This window comes from Dioszegia hungarica (genome assembly GCF_025882075.1).
Source record: "Dioszegia hungarica strain PDD-24b-2 chromosome Unknown MKK02contig_8, whole genome shotgun sequence".
NCBI lineage: Eukaryota > Fungi > Basidiomycota > Tremellomycetes > Tremellales > Bulleribasidiaceae > Dioszegia > Dioszegia hungarica.
The window spans coordinates 5,188,094-5,203,998 of NW_026515770.1; the positions used below are offsets into that span (position 1 = coordinate 5,188,094).

At 57.0% G+C, this 15,905-nt stretch overlaps 6 protein-coding genes across 6 annotated transcripts; all 6 read left to right on the plus strand.

The window, feature by feature from the left end:
* Positions 1 to 585: 585 nt before the first annotated feature.
* MKK02DRAFT_37364 (cation transport protein-domain-containing protein) lies at positions 586 to 4,637 on the plus strand (the record flags this gene model as incomplete). The annotated part of the gene is made up of 15 exons (XM_053089631.1): positions 586 to 717; positions 793 to 975; positions 1,027 to 1,230; positions 1,284 to 2,450; positions 2,503 to 2,716; positions 2,764 to 2,821; positions 2,915 to 3,073; positions 3,133 to 3,177; positions 3,228 to 3,344; positions 3,393 to 3,572; positions 3,620 to 3,689; positions 3,746 to 3,867; positions 3,924 to 4,027; positions 4,078 to 4,183; positions 4,331 to 4,637. 15 exons carry the CDS (start codon positions 586 to 588, stop codon positions 4,635 to 4,637), a joined length of 3,168 nt encoding a protein of 1,055 aa, XP_052946816.1.
* A 420-nt stretch (positions 4,638 to 5,057) lies between these two features.
* On the plus strand, positions 5,058 to 6,295 carry MKK02DRAFT_45750 (uncharacterized protein; the record flags this gene model as incomplete). Its single annotated transcript, XM_053093592.1, has 3 exons — positions 5,058 to 5,648; positions 5,809 to 6,170; positions 6,223 to 6,295. 3 exons carry the CDS (start codon positions 5,058 to 5,060, stop codon positions 6,293 to 6,295), a joined length of 1,026 nt encoding a protein of 341 aa, XP_052946817.1.
* A 1,432-nt stretch (positions 6,296 to 7,727) lies between these two features.
* On the plus strand, positions 7,728 to 8,547 carry MKK02DRAFT_26138 (cytochrome c C1; the record flags this gene model as incomplete). Its single annotated transcript, XM_053087146.1, has 3 exons — positions 7,728 to 7,775; positions 7,951 to 8,146; positions 8,465 to 8,547. 3 exons carry the CDS (start codon positions 7,728 to 7,730, stop codon positions 8,545 to 8,547), a joined length of 327 nt encoding a protein of 108 aa, XP_052946818.1.
* Positions 8,548 to 9,331: 784 nt separating this feature from the next.
* On the plus strand, positions 9,332 to 12,059 carry MKK02DRAFT_26789 (uncharacterized protein; the record flags this gene model as incomplete). The annotated part of the gene is made up of 5 exons (XM_053087256.1): positions 9,332 to 9,848; positions 9,913 to 10,193; positions 10,339 to 11,537; positions 11,587 to 11,694; positions 11,744 to 12,059. The coding sequence occupies 5 exons, from the start codon at positions 9,332 to 9,334 to the stop codon at positions 12,057 to 12,059; spliced, it is 2,421 nt and encodes an 806-aa protein (XP_052946819.1).
* Positions 12,060 to 12,562: 503 nt separating this feature from the next.
* Positions 12,563 to 13,766, plus strand: MKK02DRAFT_45753 (alpha carbonic anhydrase; the record flags this gene model as incomplete). Its single annotated transcript, XM_053093593.1, has 5 exons — positions 12,563 to 12,616; positions 12,665 to 12,711; positions 12,746 to 12,806; positions 12,867 to 13,557; positions 13,609 to 13,766. The coding sequence occupies 5 exons, from the start codon at positions 12,563 to 12,565 to the stop codon at positions 13,764 to 13,766; spliced, it is 1,011 nt and encodes a 336-aa protein (XP_052946820.1).
* A 446-nt stretch (positions 13,767 to 14,212) lies between these two features.
* Positions 14,213 to 15,820, plus strand: MKK02DRAFT_45754 (polynucleotide kinase 3 phosphatase-domain-containing protein; the record flags this gene model as incomplete). Its single annotated transcript, XM_053093594.1, has 6 exons — positions 14,213 to 14,219; positions 14,270 to 14,329; positions 14,377 to 14,807; positions 14,852 to 15,100; positions 15,147 to 15,231; positions 15,285 to 15,820. The coding sequence occupies 6 exons, from the start codon at positions 14,213 to 14,215 to the stop codon at positions 15,818 to 15,820; spliced, it is 1,368 nt and encodes a 455-aa protein (XP_052946821.1).
* Positions 15,821 to 15,905: the final 85 nt, after the last annotated feature.

Below are 15,905 nucleotides of genomic sequence, written 5' to 3' on the forward strand. Positions count from 1 at the left end.
CATCGATAGCGACCATCATCACATCTCACGTTCATCCTGCTCTTCAGTGCTGGCTCCGAGCCACGCACCCATGTCTTTGCGGCATCAGCATACCTCTGCCGCCACTGTGATTACCGGGAAGATCCCAAAGCAGCTAAAATTAAACCTCAGATCCCGCGATGATCCTGGTCCACTTGTGCCCTCGCAATACGTTTCATCCTCCTCTCCCTTTACCTTTACCTTTCCGATCTTGGCTCACCATCATTTCGCGCTCTCCTTGGCGTCCTTTGTGAATACTGTACAGCTTCCCGCTCAACCATTCGACCACGTTTGATAGCTCTTATATCGATTTGACACGCGGCGAACGTGCACCGCCAGTCACCTGTCGCTTGTCGCCCGCGTCCGCTCCGGTTGTATTAGCAAGACCGACTACTTGTATTGTACTTTACGGGTCCAATGTTCGTCCGGTAACATCAACTCCCGCGGTCCATCTCCCCTCGCAAGCATCGCTTCTCCCGCTGAGCGTCGCCGCCGATCTCATCCTTTTTCGATTTTTGTTGACATCTCTGTCAGCCGGACTTGCCGCCTCCACTGCCGCTGCCCAGGATGTTCGACCGTATGAGTACCCTGCGGTCGTTACCGGCCCACCTCCGTCTCCCGAGCAAGGCGTCCAAGGTGTATCAGTTTGCGCTGAATAATCTCAATTTCTATCGTATACATCTGCTATGTTTTACCTTCGTAAGTCAGCCTTGTAGCTACACCTTGCCAAGCTGGCGACTTGGGTTTGGAGAGGCTTGCCAGGCTGATTCCCAGATCCCCCTTGTCGTATCTGGGATCATGTACGGAATTTCGACGGCTTATCAGATCCCCTACATTGACTGCCTCTTCAACTGCATGTCAGCCATGACGGTCACTGGACTGGCAACTATCAACCTGAGTACCCTGTCGGTGATGCAGCAGGTATTGCTGTTTATCCAAATGACAGTGGGATCTTTGGTGAGCTCCCTCCTACGGCTCCAATAAACTGTGGGCTAGCTGACAGCACAGACTTTCGTCTCGATCCTGATGATCCTGGTCCGACTCCACTTTTTCCGGCAACGTTTCAAGCACATCATCCAGGAGCAACGGCGGCTGGATTACGAGCGGGAAAAGAACTTCAGTCTAGGGCGGACGATATCGAGGGTGAACCCTGTGCAAGGCGTGAAGAACGTTAGGCGGAGATTGAGTATGAGTCTGGGGAGCGCGACCAAGGTGAGCGCAGGTTTCCCGGCGTATCTTGGAGTAGGAGGTAGCTGACCGTCCAGGACAAGCCTGCTGAAGATAAGAGCAAGGCCCATGCCAGTCCCGCAGGCGACGGCGCGTCTACCCCTCAATCATCTATCGAAATGAAGCCCGTCCAACCCAATATCGAGCGCAGCAGGCCGTTACCCTCGCGTACCATGTCGGCCGCCAAGCCCGCGAAGAAGGGCACGATGAAGATCAACAAGGACATGATCAAGCGCGTTGAGGGTGGTGGGGTGGGGATGGTGAACCCTATGGGATGGTACGACAACAGTCCTGGACATACGCCTGGAAATCGGACGCCGGCGGGAGGAGTCAGTCCGAGGCATGGGGATGTCCAGCTGCCGGAGGTGGATGCGGAGGAGGTCGAGCGGGGACGACGAGCGAGGCAGGCGTCAGCTACGGCCGATGCAGCTCCGCCCGCGGACGTGGTGCAGAGGAGTGCACTGGGTTTCCTCGACGAGAAGACGGCCGTCAATGCGCAGACGGCAGGAGAGCAAGGGCCAATCGGACTACCGTCGGTGCCGACTACGCGCTTCGTCACTAGCTCGCCGGACCTCATGACCGACCCGGACCGCTCCGACTCAATGCCCACCAAAACTCCTTATGCCGGTCGAGCGGTCGATGATGATGCCTTCCCACGCGCCAAGACCATCGTTTTCGAGGACGACGACGACGGGCTGGATCATGACCGGATGGGGCAGGGATACGGCCAGTCGCGCGGCTTCACCTCTGCGCGCGAGGGCGGCGGTTACTTCCCCCGCACAGCTACTGGCCGGTCAGCCGCTGGGTCCGCATTCCCTCGGACAGGCACCACCGCGTCTGGCTTCCCACGTACCTACTCCCTCCGCCCCTCCACCACGCGCGCAAAGCAAGAATCCAAACTCTCCGGCTTTGGAGGGTTCCCCACTCCCCTCGAGATCGGAAAGAAGGTCTTTGAGCGGGCGTTCCCCGAGCGCGCAAAAACTCTTAAGCAGACTATGACCATGCCCCGTACCAACACCATTGGGCGCAAGGGTACCATCGTACCCGATATGGAGACGGAGCCGGAGAAGGAGGTGGCGTACATCTCGTTCGCGGCGGTTGTCGGGCGGAACTCGAGATTCGAGGGGTTGACGGAGGAGCAGATGGAGGAGCTCGGTGGGGTGGAGTATAGGGCCTTGAGGGTGTTGTTGTGGATCGTCATCGGGGTGAGTACAGCTTCTACCTGCAAAAATGATGAGCCAGAACTGACTCGAGCAGTACTTTCTCTTTGTCCAGCTCGCGGCTTTCATCATCATGGCCCCCTATATCATGGCTGGAGGTCGATACGAGTACGTTTTTGACGCCCAACCCCAGGAAGTCGCCACCCCTTGGTTCGCCCTCTTCCAGGCCGTCTCGGCATTCAGTAATACCGGTATGAGCCTGGCGGATCAGAGTATGATTCCGTTTCAAGAAGCATATCTCATGGTTGCTTGTGAGTGCTAGCCTCACAATGCGTTGGACGACCGCTCACGTTACTAGTGGTTGTCGTTTTGATTTTTGCTGGAAATACTGCTTATGTGAGTGATGATACTGCACTGTCCTTTCAGATGGTCAGCTGACGATCTTAGCCTGTCTTGTGAGATCAACGACTCGGCGTGAGCCTAGCAAGAACCAGCTGACCGCTTGGTAGCCTTCGCCTCACCGTATGGACGATCTACAAAATGACGCCCAAGACTTCTCGGATACGCGAATCGCTCAAGTTTCTGCTGGACCACCCCCGTCGGTGCTTTGTCTATATGTTCCCGGCGACGCAGACTTGGGTGCTCGCTATCGTCATGTTCAGCTTATAGTGAGTCTTTCGCCCCTTGAGCTCTTCTCAGTATGGCGAGCGCCAAGCTGATGATCTAGCTTCGTCGATTTCGTCTGCTTCTTAGTTCTTGATATCGGAACAGAGTGCGTCGAGGGCCATCATAGGTCATATCGGGCAGAACTGAATTCAACAGGGAGATCCAGGTCATTCCCGTCGGAACCCGCATCAGCGCTGCTTTCCTTCAATCCGCAGCTGTCCGAGCAGCAGGTTTCGCCATCGTCCCCCTCGCTGCTCTTGCTCCCGCAGTCAAGTCAGTTGCTACGGCAACTTCTCTGCCGTGATCTGAGCTGACAATCAGGGTGCTCTACGTCATTATGATGTACATCTCAGTCTACCCCATTGCGCTTTCAGTGCGAGCTACGAACGTGTACGAAGAGAAGAGTCTGGGTCTGTTCGAGGAGGACGCGGAGAATGAGGAGGATGATACGGTTTATGGTGAAAAGGGGGCACAGGCGGTGGCCAAATATGTGGGGTGGCAGTGAGTTCACCGGCCGCCTCAATATGGAATCAAAGCTGACGAGACAGTGCCCGCCGTCAGCTTGCTTTCGATATTTGGTGGCTAGGCTTTGCGCTCTGGCTAATTTGCATCATCGAGGTGAGCTCTCGTGTCTTCATCCTGTAATAAAGGAAGATCGACGCTTATACCATCAGCGCGGCGCGATCGTCGACAACACCAACGCGACCTGGTTCAACATCTTCAACATCATCTTCGAGCTTGTCAGCGCGTACGGTACGGTGGGCCTCAGTCTTGGTGTGCCGTATGACAACTTCTCGTCAGTCGACTTTGATATTTGTCTCTTCTGCTTTTCAACGAAAGCTGATAGGCCAGATTCGTGGGATCTTTCTCTACGCTCGGCAAGCTTGTCCTTGTGTTGGTCATGCTCCGAGGAAGACATCGTGGTCTGCCAGTCGCTATCGATCGTGCTGTCATGCGTAAGCCCCGTCATTCGGGCCATTGTTTGAGGAATAGAGCTGAGCCCCAGTCCCAAAAGACTTCACTATTGAAGAAGAAGAGGCTTTCGAGGAAGAGCGCTCCCGCCGACTCTCGCGTCGAGGATCCTCTTTACTGCCTGATGGCTTCACCGATCAGTTCCGGCAAGACTCGTTCGGCCGATCACCCTCCCGCCACTCCAACTCCCCGCAACAATCCCGCTCCCAGTCATTCCAGCAGACCTTCGGATCGCCCGCACGTCGGAACTCCTCTATCGACCGATCTGGCCTCCAGCTCTCCACTAGCGGGACAGGGAACGGACGGAGGGGATCTTCCCCTGGTCCAGGGATGCACTCGCCCCTCCCCTCGCCATATCACCGTCGAGCGGGGAGCATGTCCTCTCCTCAGCAACCGGGACCAACACCGAGCAGCCTCAGCTTCAATCTGCCCAAACCGGAGGGGAGGTCGAGGAGTCCGCTGGCGTCGATGAGGCAGTTGAGCGGGGATGGGAGGGAAGGTACGGTCGCGAGTGGAGGTGCAGGGTCGGGCGGACAGCTCAGTCCCGTCAAAGAAAGCGGGTTTAGCAGGGAGACGACGATGGTCAGTCGTTAGTGTGTCACGCAGAGTTGTATATAGGTATATAATCACGTCAGGTCGGACTTCATGCAATACACAGCGTCGCCTCCCAGCCCCCGCTGAGTATTCCGAGCGACCTCTCCTGGTCTACCTTGTTGAGTGGTCCTCGGTGCACTCCGGCGGCAGTTGCGAGCGGACGTCAAGAGGCCGAGGAGGTAGAGGGGCGGTAATGAACCCAACGGATCCAGGTACAAAAAAGCTTAACTCTAGGCACGGTCGATCACTCCGAAGTCTGGAACTAGTGAAACTCTCAACTCCGTTCCGAAGCAAGCGAAGCTCAACTTGGGCTTGGACCTCTCGCGCATACATTCCTTTTATCTGTCCACGTCCATCCTTATCACTTGCACCTGGAGCAGTCCACTCCCATATCCCGCCTCAACACGCGCAACTTGCAATATGAACCCCGACGCGATAGAAGCAGCGCTTATCGCTGGGAAACCCCTCCAACCTCCTTTGTCCGCCCCTGACCGCCAACACACCGAGCACGACCCCGAGGCAGACCACGATGGGGACTCGGACGAAGACGATGAAGACACCTATACCGACTCGCACACCCGTCGTCGCCGCGCGGACCCTTCCCTTCAGGCCCCCGGCCCCGACCCGCAGGCCGCACCATACGCGAACGCCCAAGGGCGCCAGACCGGCGTCAAAGGCGTCCTGGATGATCGGCGGGCCTCGGCGCTCGCGTCCCAGCGGGCTCAGCGGGACAAGCAGACCACTCTCGCCGCGGAGCAAGTGGAGCGGGCGATGGTGGGCATGACTATCCACGAGGAGGACGCGTACCGTCGGCGGATTGAGGAAAGTAAGGAGGATGGAGAAGCGCGCGAGCGGTGGAGGCGGGCAAGAAGGCACGAGTTGGAGTTGGAGAAGGAGCGCGAGAGGGCGCAGGAGGGTGTGCAGCGCGGTGGGCTGAGAGAGGTGGGGACGGAAGGGTTCTTGGGCGCCGTAGAGAGAAGGGGGTGGGTTGTGGTGCTCATTTATGAACCGGTGAGTTTGGGTTTACGCTTGGACCACAAAGCTTGACCTGAGGTCAGTGATCTCGTGGGATCTGAGTGATAACTGGGTCACAGATGGCGGGCGAAGAGCAGGAGAGACATGTCGCAATCTTTGGTTGGCCAGACTGTTCAACTAGATACTGACTCCGCAGGATATTCCTCGTTGTCAAACACTCCTCGCCTCCCTCCTCGCCCTCTCCCTCACCCACCCCGTAACCCCGGCGTCATTCTCCGGCCCTTCCATCCCCTTGGCCCTCTTTCGCGCCCGCGCCAGCTCGCTCCGCTTCTCCCTCCTCAACCCCGGTGAGGCCTCAAGCTCGGGCTCGGTCACGCTACACGAGGATCACGAGGATGATGATGAAGATGGTGAAGGTGAAGATTCAAGGCCGAGGGCTATCCCGGACCCGGATGTCCTGCCGACGATGCTGGTGTACAAGGACGGGGAGTTGGTGCGGAACTGGGTGAGGGTGGATTGGGAGATGGGAGAAGAGGGTGTGGAGGGGCTCTTGCAGCGGTAAGTCCAGCTTTGAGGTATATCGGGTATGAACAAGATGCTGATTGTGCAGTGAGGGGATCATCAGTAATGTCGCGAGAAACAAGGGAGAGGAGCAGGATCAGGAAGAAGGGGACGATGAATGAGGGTCGGCGAGTCGGACAGGGAGGACAAACGATAGGCTGTTGATGGTCGAGGAGTTTGGATTCCAGTCGTGCAGGTGTCAGTTGAAAGCTAGATCTGTGTATACTCTATATTCTAGTGTGATGCGAGTCAGTGCTTGCACTTCGCCGACAGTGCACGGGTAGCTATACTGGTATATGCATCGAAACGCCTCTGCCCGCTCAGACGGCCGTCCAGAATCCCTCCGCGCTTCTACTCCTTCCGTACGCCCAACTCTCGTGCCTGCGGAGACCACTGTGATGTGTCAGCTCAATGCTCAGTCTTCTTAATCAGTCGACGAGGCGAGGCTGCGAGCAGACGTACGTTCTGCGATGGAATGGCCTTTGTTGGTGCCCGATGTCTGTTCTGCCAAAGTCAGCTTGGGTTTTAAGCAAGGCAAATGGAACAAGCTTCAGGACGCTCGCGTCGGCCCCACATGGCCTCGGACCTTGTGGCGCCACAGCCCAAGGATTAACGCATATAGCTCACCTCATTCCTTGCGCTCACTCGCCATACTCCCCATGTTGCCAAACCAATCCCGAACAGCGCTACGACCGTGTTGGATCCCCAGTTCTTGGGGCGAGTCCACCATCCGCCTGTATGTGTGAGTCCGGTGTAGAAGAAGGGCGTCTCGAGAGGTTGATAACGGGTAGATCAGTATTGCGGGTGGGAAGTACAGAGAAAGAGCCAAGTGGTGAGGTGAAGAAGCTCAGTCAGCGAGATTCCATCATGCCTGCTGCAGCAGCTGAGCGTGAAGACGCACCTGATGGTGACCAGACCTCTTTTGGGTAAGGGTAGTGTGCCTGTAGGGTGTTAGCTGAAGCTCATAGCTATCGCTCCGGCCGAGACGCCTTGTCGAGGTGGTTCCATCGCTCCATTTACGGTCTGGCTTGTCTGACTCACTCCTGCGCCCTATATGGTCAGCTGTGCCTTCTCATATTGGCTCTTGGCTGTCAGCGTGCACTCACCATACTGTCTTATACTTGATACTATTGGGAGACGTATGAGAGGCTCTTCAGATGGTCGGCTGCAGCAACAGCACCTGATCCACCAGGCGGCGATCTCCGCTTGGCTCTCTCGCTGGAGATACGTAAGCAATCTTTTCTGATTAGCGGGATCAAATATGTTTTGTAATGAAATTGAATGTACGGTTTCTGATTGGGCGGAACAAGTCGGAAACGGATCAAACGGATCAAACCGCCGAGAGATGCATCTTCGATCTCGCACAGGAATTTTGAAAGTCAACTATACCATCTACCTATATCTCCAAAGTCTTACCTCCTCACCTTCTTTAATACTCAGACAAAATGGCCGGTGGTGACAAATTCCAAGCTGGTACGTAGATCCTCTGCTACACAGCGAGATGTCGCTTGGAGACTGCTGTCTTTCGCGCAATTTCGATGAGGTGGCGCGGCGATGCTGACTGGTATAGGTGATGCCGGAAAGGGTGCGGGTATCTTCAAGGTGGGTTAACGGTCCTCCATGTCCCCATCGCATCTACAATCGATGTCGAATCTGCGATTGCGCAAGATCAATCCGGCCATATCTGCCCTCGGGCGCACTTCGATCTCGGCGAGAACTGCTAGACCTGCGCGACGCAGCCTGAAGCCGATGCGGAGCACAAAGCTGATATAATCAGACCCGGTGTGCCCAGTGCCACACCCTCGGTAAGGGCGAGCCCAACAAGGTCGGGCCCAACCTTCACGGTCTGTTCGGCCGTCAGTCCGGTCAGGTCGAGGGCTTCTCATACACTGCCGCCAACGTGAACAAGGGTGTTCACTGGGACAACGACACCTTGTTCGAGTACCTCGAGAACCCGAAGAAGTACATTCCCGGTGAGTCAACGTCCGAAGCTGGGTGTGCTGGTGCGACTGGGGAGGAATTGTCAGAGGGAGGCGGACATGGGTTGGCGTTACTGCCTGTGGGCCCATCGAAGGTTCGCCTTCGCCGAGAGTAGTGCAAAATGGCAAGGCGCATGCGCCGAGCCGTCTTGCTCGCGTCGGCCCTTTGATAAATCGGGCGAGGACTCGTTCGAGGAGGACATCGGCGATCGTGTCGGTCCGCACTTGCCGGAACACGAGAGCGTCAGAACGGGAAAGCGGGGTCGAGGTGGCGAAGACTGAGCGCTGCGAAGCACCTTGCTGACTCTTCAGGTACCAAGATGGCGTTCGCTGGTCTCAAGAAGGCCAAGGACAGGAACGACCTGATCACCTACCTCGAGAAGGAGGTAAGTTAATCTTTTCAATTCACACCATTCTTCCAATTCCACTTTCCGCGGTCCCTCTATCCTCGCTTCGCATAGTGCACCCGAGGACTCAGCTGATTGTTTCAGACCAAGTAAACTTGACACGACGACATGTCGATAGATGGGTAGACGGGCGTGCGGGTCAATATACGAGCTACCAGGATGTCCGTTACTTAGCATATGCATCTAGCCTCACCGCTCCACCTGCTTGACCAGTCTCGTCGCTTCCCTCATCCTGGATCTACCATACTTTATAGTATCGGCCAGCTCTGGCATCCAGCATGCGTTCATACCAGCTGAATCGACATGAGCGCGGCGATGGCCGCTTCCGGCCAGCATTCCGCAGCAAGCTTCATTCCGTGCGCTGAGATTGTCGTCGTTGCAGTCGACTTTCTCGCCCAGCACTTGCATCCCTCTGCGCATCTCACGCTCCATCGCTCAAGCTACAGCAGCCTAAAGGCAGGTACCAGCTCTAGCCGGTACGAACGATAGCGGCTCGCTAGAATTGCCATCAGTCTCGCCGGAGATCTCGTCGCGACGGGCTTTTGCCAAGTGGGCGAAAAATCACGAACCCATTTGCGGCTTTGCCTGACCGGCGGCGTTGCCAAAGGCACACAGCGCGCAAGGAGTAGCTTCGGCATTGCGCGTCCTTCTATCAGCGGAAAAGTACTCGCGCTCCTCCGCGTCTCTGCGCGCCCACTCGACCAGGAGGCCAGACTAGCTTCCCTCCAAACCTTCTTATCTTCGCCAAGTCACGCAACGGGCGTCCCACAGCATGTCGCTCTTCGGTCAGACCAAGCGCCATACCCCACCCTTCACCCCAAAAGGTCGTCGGTCGCCCTTACCCATGTTCTCCGGCGCCGACGAGAAGCGCTTTCACCCCGCATCAGGCTCGACCTCCACCTCGGGCCTATTCACCACCGTCTACCTCCCCATTCCTCGCATACCATTCCGGACTTCGGCGGACGAGAATGGTACGGCCGGATCATCACGGTACGACTACCACGAGAAGCGGACGCGGCAGACGCGGTATGTCCGCGTATGCCTGCCCATCCCCCCGAGGTTGTATGCGCGGCTCGTACACCCTTCCAGGCCAATACGGGCGTTACTGGCGTTCTTGTTGCTGCTAGGCGTACTGGTGCTATTGCTGGGATTTAGGAGAAGACCGGGCGGAGGAGGAGGGTGGTCTCCGCCATTCTCGGAACCAGACTCACTGGTCCTGACGCATGAGGAGGTCGCTGCGATATGGGAATGGGAGGTATTAAGCGGGCATCATCCCAGTATACAGCAACGTGAGTCTCAGCTGCTAGCCTCGTCGCGGCCGCAGGGTGGTCGGGTCTAAAGCTGATATATCAGCGCCGGACCATCTACCCCTCTTGTCAGCCCTCACCAACCCCTCCGTCCCATATTCCCTCGCTCCTTCTACGACAAACGACACCTCCTCACCCCTCCTCGCGCACCATCAGCGCACATCTCAAGCGCCTGAAGGGCATCTTGTCGGATCAGGACCAGAACGGACATTTGTGGCGGCGTGGGAAGGCGGAGAGGCGGTACATGGGTATCCAGCGAGACCGCTGCCGGGGCTGGTGATGGACCTGGACACTATGCTGGAACGGTGTGATTTCGGGACCTACAAGGTGAGTCGGCGCATCTGAGGGTTATATAGGGATAGAAGATGGGGGATGAGGCGAATAGCTTTTGGCCGTCCCGGGGCCGATCTGCTCGGGATGAGAGAGAGGGGCCAATGCGCATTTTCCGGGTGAGTACTTGCTGACGGTACAGTACGTCCGAGACTGCCTTGAATTCCTTCGAGTCGGCGGTGGACTAGACAATGGCCGTCGAGTCCGCCGCGGCAACTACCTCAGCACATTCAAGCAAATGTACTACGAAACATCCCCTCCGACGCACGACTTGAAGAATTGGACACCACGTCTCACACCCTCCCACTCCCGCGACCATTCCCTCTCCCGAACACCCCTCACCCTCAACCCTCTCCTACCCCTCCCCACCTCCATATCCTCCACAACGCCCTGTGACCCCGACCGGCCACGGGTATTCCACATGTTCTGGGCGGGACCTTTCTCCGACAAACCCTACATGGCGGTCATGTCCTTCCTCTTCACTCAGAACCTCGGTCTCGATTCGGATATCGCCAGCGGGTCGGATACCATCCGGAAGGCATGCCGACCGCAATTCTGGGTTTGGATCAACCCGGGCCCAGCGGCGGCGGTACCCAACCCCTCGGCCAAGCGGGAAATGTACGAACAGCTCGCAACCAACCCATGGTCCGCGCCGTTCCTGCATGAACGCTTCCTGGACGTCGTCAAGTTCAAAATGTGGAACACTACGGAACAGCTTGACGGGGTCGACGAGCTCCGGGATCACTGGCGGACGATGCCCATCTTCAACTCGGGCGGAAACACCTACAAGCCCGCTGCGCCCGCTCAGCAGACGACGGCTGCTCCTGCTCCGGCGGACGAGCCCAATATGGGCGACGTGGTCGAGGCGGTCGAGACTACCGAAGCTCCTGTCCCTCGTAAAAAGAAGGATGGGCTCTTTGAGAAGGTCGGATCGACCTCGGAATCAGACTATGACCGTCTCTCCGTCATTCTGTCGGATATGGCCCGATTCGTCCTGACGCATCGATACGGCGGTATCTACCTCGACGCGGATACAATCTTCCTGCGCGACTGGGAAGAGTTGTGGAATTATCGCGGGCAATTTGCGTACCGGTGGTCATGGCACCAAAAGTACAATACGGCGGTGTTGAAGCTGCACAAGGGGAGTGCGTTGGGCACGTTCCTCTTCAAGACGGCCCTGGAGAATGGGATGGACTTCCACCCGATGACGGTTAGCAAGTACCTGAAGGATGCGGGGCTGGATAAGCTGCTTTTCCGGATACCGGATGCGCTGTTTGATCCGGCGTGGTTGAATATGGAGAGGTATCAGAGGGAGCGGCCGCCTTTCCCATACTTCCCAGAGTGAGTCAGCTGCTGCGTGCGGGGTGGGGCATGATGCTGACTGGTTCAGATTCTCCGTCTTCTTCTCGAATGACCGGATGGATACTGCTGGACCACAACAGCTGGGCTTCGACGGCTTCTTCCGCGGGGCCTTCTCGTACCACTTCCACAATTTCTGGTAATTCTGTCCATCTGTCGTCTGTTCATGAGCAGTAGCTGATCTTCAGGTGGCTCCCCTTCGACAAATCTCGCAACTTCCCTGACCTCGGCCCTCGGTTCATCAAGGGCGAAAAGGCCCTCCGCGATGCTCAGCGCGCTGCCGCCCGGCTCGCAGCTGGTGACTCCGAGTCGGAGGCGGGACTCACGGCAGTAGGGGACAGCCCTGACGTGTCCACTCGGGCAGATATGGACGACGAGGTGGATCTGAGTTGGTCGGCGGTGATGAAGCGGACGTTTGAAGGGTATTTGCGGCAGGAGAGGCCGAACATGTATGGGGAGTGGTTGAGCTGGGAGAGAGGGAACAAGAGGGAAGACAGGGATTGAGGTGGTGACAAGAGGGGCGAAGTTGGGGATTGTGGGGAGAAGGGTTATGGGTGAAGATCTTAGATGCGGGCATAGGGCATGTATATATGCATTCTTGGCACCTACTATGCGAGCCATGATGTACCATACGGGCTCGCGGATCACGTAGATATATGGACGGTAATTGACGCAGTAAGGACACGCACTTCAGGCACGATGAGCGAGGAATGAGGAGTTGGCAAGTGGCAGATTCTTCGATACCCCTCGACTTTGCTTCAATGTGTGCCGTGCCTCTCTGGTCCGAGAATAGCTATCGCCTTCGCTTGGCGTCGACACTATTGACGAGCATCAGTGATGTCGAGAGGCAAAGACAGGCGATAAGCCTAGAGACCCATTTCAGAGTGGCAAACCAGCTACCGTCGTCAAGCAACTGGCCTTGGCAATGGTGGTCAGGTCGCTTGGCGCGACGGCGGCGGTCTAGTATGGCTTCGCATGAGGTGGCAGTATGTATAAATAGAAGCCGTATGAGTCTACCTGTAGCATCGCATCTCTATCTTCTCTCTCCAGGCGGTATTCTTGTGAGTGATCTACTATTCCTGGTCTCGACGCAGCTAATCCCATACCAGACCTTCTTCTGTCAGAGCAGGTCTCAACTCCTCGGCTGGTCCGCTTGGTAAGTCAACTGCTGAGCGGTGCCTGACGATCAGTTATCTCCTTATTTTATCTACCAAACCTACCAAACCTCTCGGTCTGCGACCCCCAGCTTTGGTGAGCTTTTTCCTGCGTATCGGTGTCCTCCTTCCTCAAAGGCTTAGGCTGATCCGGCAGCTTTCATCCCTGTTTACCTCTCACACCATGATCTGCAATACCATCGTCATCTCCTCCGTCCTCATCACTTCCGCTCTCGCCTGTGCTGAGCACAACTACCACTCCGCCGGTCGAAAGCGCGCGGGCGAAACCAACGGTATCACCTGGGACTATGACCTCAGCCACGACTGGGGGCGTCTCTCGCCCGAGTTCGCCACCTGCCAGCACGGCACCATGCAAGCTCCCATCCCTCTTCGGGTCGATCAAGGTCTCGCGTACAACCACCTTCCCAACTTTGCGGGATACGACATCAACGCCGCCGGAACCATGAGCAACTGGGGCTTCGGACCCGCAATGAACTACGCGCGCGCCGAGGGCAACTTCACCAGTCTCCCCTCATTCTCCTTCGAGGAGAACGGCAAGAACGAGTCGGTCTTCCTGATCGGCTGGCACATCCACGCGCCGAGCGACCATACCGTCGATGGCGTCCACTCCAAGGCGGAAATGCACCTCGTCCATGCCGACACGGCCGGTACGCCTCGCGCTGTACTGTCTATCCGAATCGCGCCTGGCAATTCAGCGTCCGCATGGTTCAGCCAGATACCGCCGCCCATCTCATTCCGGGACGTCAATAAGACGGTCGAGGCGTCCATGAGCCCGATGATGGCGGTGAAGGAGGTGGCGAACTTTAGCGAATTCTGGACTTACCGGGGTGAGGCGTTTCATCTGCCGCATCGTCTTGGGGCATCTGCTGATCGTTAAGGGAGCCTAACAACTCCGCCCTGTAACGAGGGTCTGCGCTTCTTCGTCGCTCGCCAAGTGCTCTACACTAGCGTCGACCAGATGCGCCGGATCCTCGACGCGAGCAAATTCTCCTCCCGCCAGATCCAGGAAGTCTGGCAGCATCAGATCAACGTGTAGAGGGTCACAAAGGGTGATGTCTCATGGGGGGCATGAGAATAGTAGTAAAGTAGTGAGAAATATGCAGAGGGCATGTATAGCTCTCAACGATGCCTCTCGCAGGCCGTAGCAGGTAGATCAGCCACCTCGACGAGATCCCAATCAAGCGAGGTCAAACGATGTCCTCATCAGCTTGGCTCCGGATATAGCCCTTGGTAGGATCCCTCCAGGCAATTCACTTCTGTCTCTTTCCTCCCGCTAGCCTGGCTGGCATCCCTGCGCGTTGTACCATCGTGCCGTCCTCTGCGTCACTCTTGGCCACCGCCTCGCCATCTTGACCTCCACCGCCACTCTCACCAGCGCGATGCCCGTGCGCAAGGAATGTTGAGGCGGCTGATCGACGCGAGCCGGCCAGCCCTTCTCGTCTTCATCTTCCACCACCTACACAGAGCCATGGCGGATACAATATGAGTGGTGAGCTCAGTCCAGAGAGAAGGCTGGAAGGAGGGAATCTGACTAGGCAGGAACGAAGCGAAAGTCCGCAGCGTCGAGTAGTGGAGCCGGCCCTTCCGAAGCGAAGAAGCGTGAGCTCATCTCCTCACACCCCAGCGAGCATAGCTGAACCCCCAAGTCGCCGTACACTCGTTCTTTACCGGCGGAGCCAAGACGCTGGGTAATTTCCAGCAATCTCCACCTACTCTTGTCCACTTCCTGCACAACGATCCCTTCAACTACCCCTCATCCACTGCCTCAACCTCTAGCTCGGCACCCAATCCCGCTCAGGGCATACCGGTCGAGGCCGAATCCAGCTCGTCCACCTCTACCTCCAAAAAGATCTCAGTGATCTTCTATGACCTGGACGGCACACTCATCAAGACCAAAGGGACCAACACGTACCCCAACGGCCGGGATGACTGGGCGTGGTGGCATCCCTCGGTGCCAAAGCGGCTGAAGCAGGAGGTGGACGAGGGGAAGCACTTGATAGTGATCAGTAATCAAGGAGACTCCAGGGAGAAGATAAGGTCGGAATGGAAGGCCAAAGTCCCCCTCATAGCTGCCAAGGTGAGCCGAGCTGCTCGGACGTGCGCCATTCAAGCTGATTGCAGATACCCGATGTCCCTCTGCGCATCTTGGCAGGCCTCTCTAAGACCGACGTTTACCGCAAGCCGAATATCGGGATGTATCAGGTCGTCGAGCAGCTCTACCGAGAGAAGGGGTATGAGATCGATTTAGCCAGCTCAGTCTTCGTCGGGGACGCGGCGGGACGGGTCGCTGGGAAAGGCAGAAGAGCAGATCACAGCAATACGGATCTGCAATTCGCAGTGAATGTAGGGGTCAGATTTGTGACGCCAGAGGTAAGCCAGGTTGAGGCCCTCGATGTACGCAAAGCTGATCTTGCAGGAGCACTTTCTTGGTGATGCCAGACCGCCTTTTCCTGAACCGCCTGTCGGATTCCGCCCTTCCCTTCTGGGTGGTCTAGCCAACCGTGGGTCATTACCTAGCCTACCGCGAGTGAATGTAGCTGATCCACAAGGACAGTCCCGGCAATTGTTCCCTCGCATACCCCGATCACTCGTACGGAAACCGAGATAGCCGTCTTCGTAGGGTCACCTGCATCCGGCAAGACGTCCTTCTTCCGTCGCAACTTCTTGCCGAAGGGGTACGAGCATGTCAACCAGGATATACTCAAGACCAGGGACCGGTGCATCGCGCGTGCTGAGCTCTTGGTCAAAAGCGGCAAGTCCGTCGTCGTCGACAACACGAACCGGAACGCTGCCACCCGGGCATACTGGGTCACTCTCGCAGAAACACTCAAAGTCCCGATCCGCCTTTTCCACTTTCTCTGCCCGATAGAGCTCGCCCGCCATAACAATATGTATCGAGCGGTCTATGCGCCCAAGGATGAGCCGGAGCGGACGCTCCTCCCTGCCTCGGCTTTCTGGGGGTACAAAAACGACTACCAGGCGCCGCATGTAGACGAGGGGTTCGACGAGGTGAGAGGCGTCAACTTTGTGTGGGAAGGGACGGAGGAGCAGAGGCGCTTGTGGGATATGTACATGCTTCAGACGAAGTGATATGTATGGCAGCAGTCTCTCGGAGCCGTGCGATGTCTGTATCCGCTTATAGATACTGTACAAACCTGCCTATGTACGTCATTAA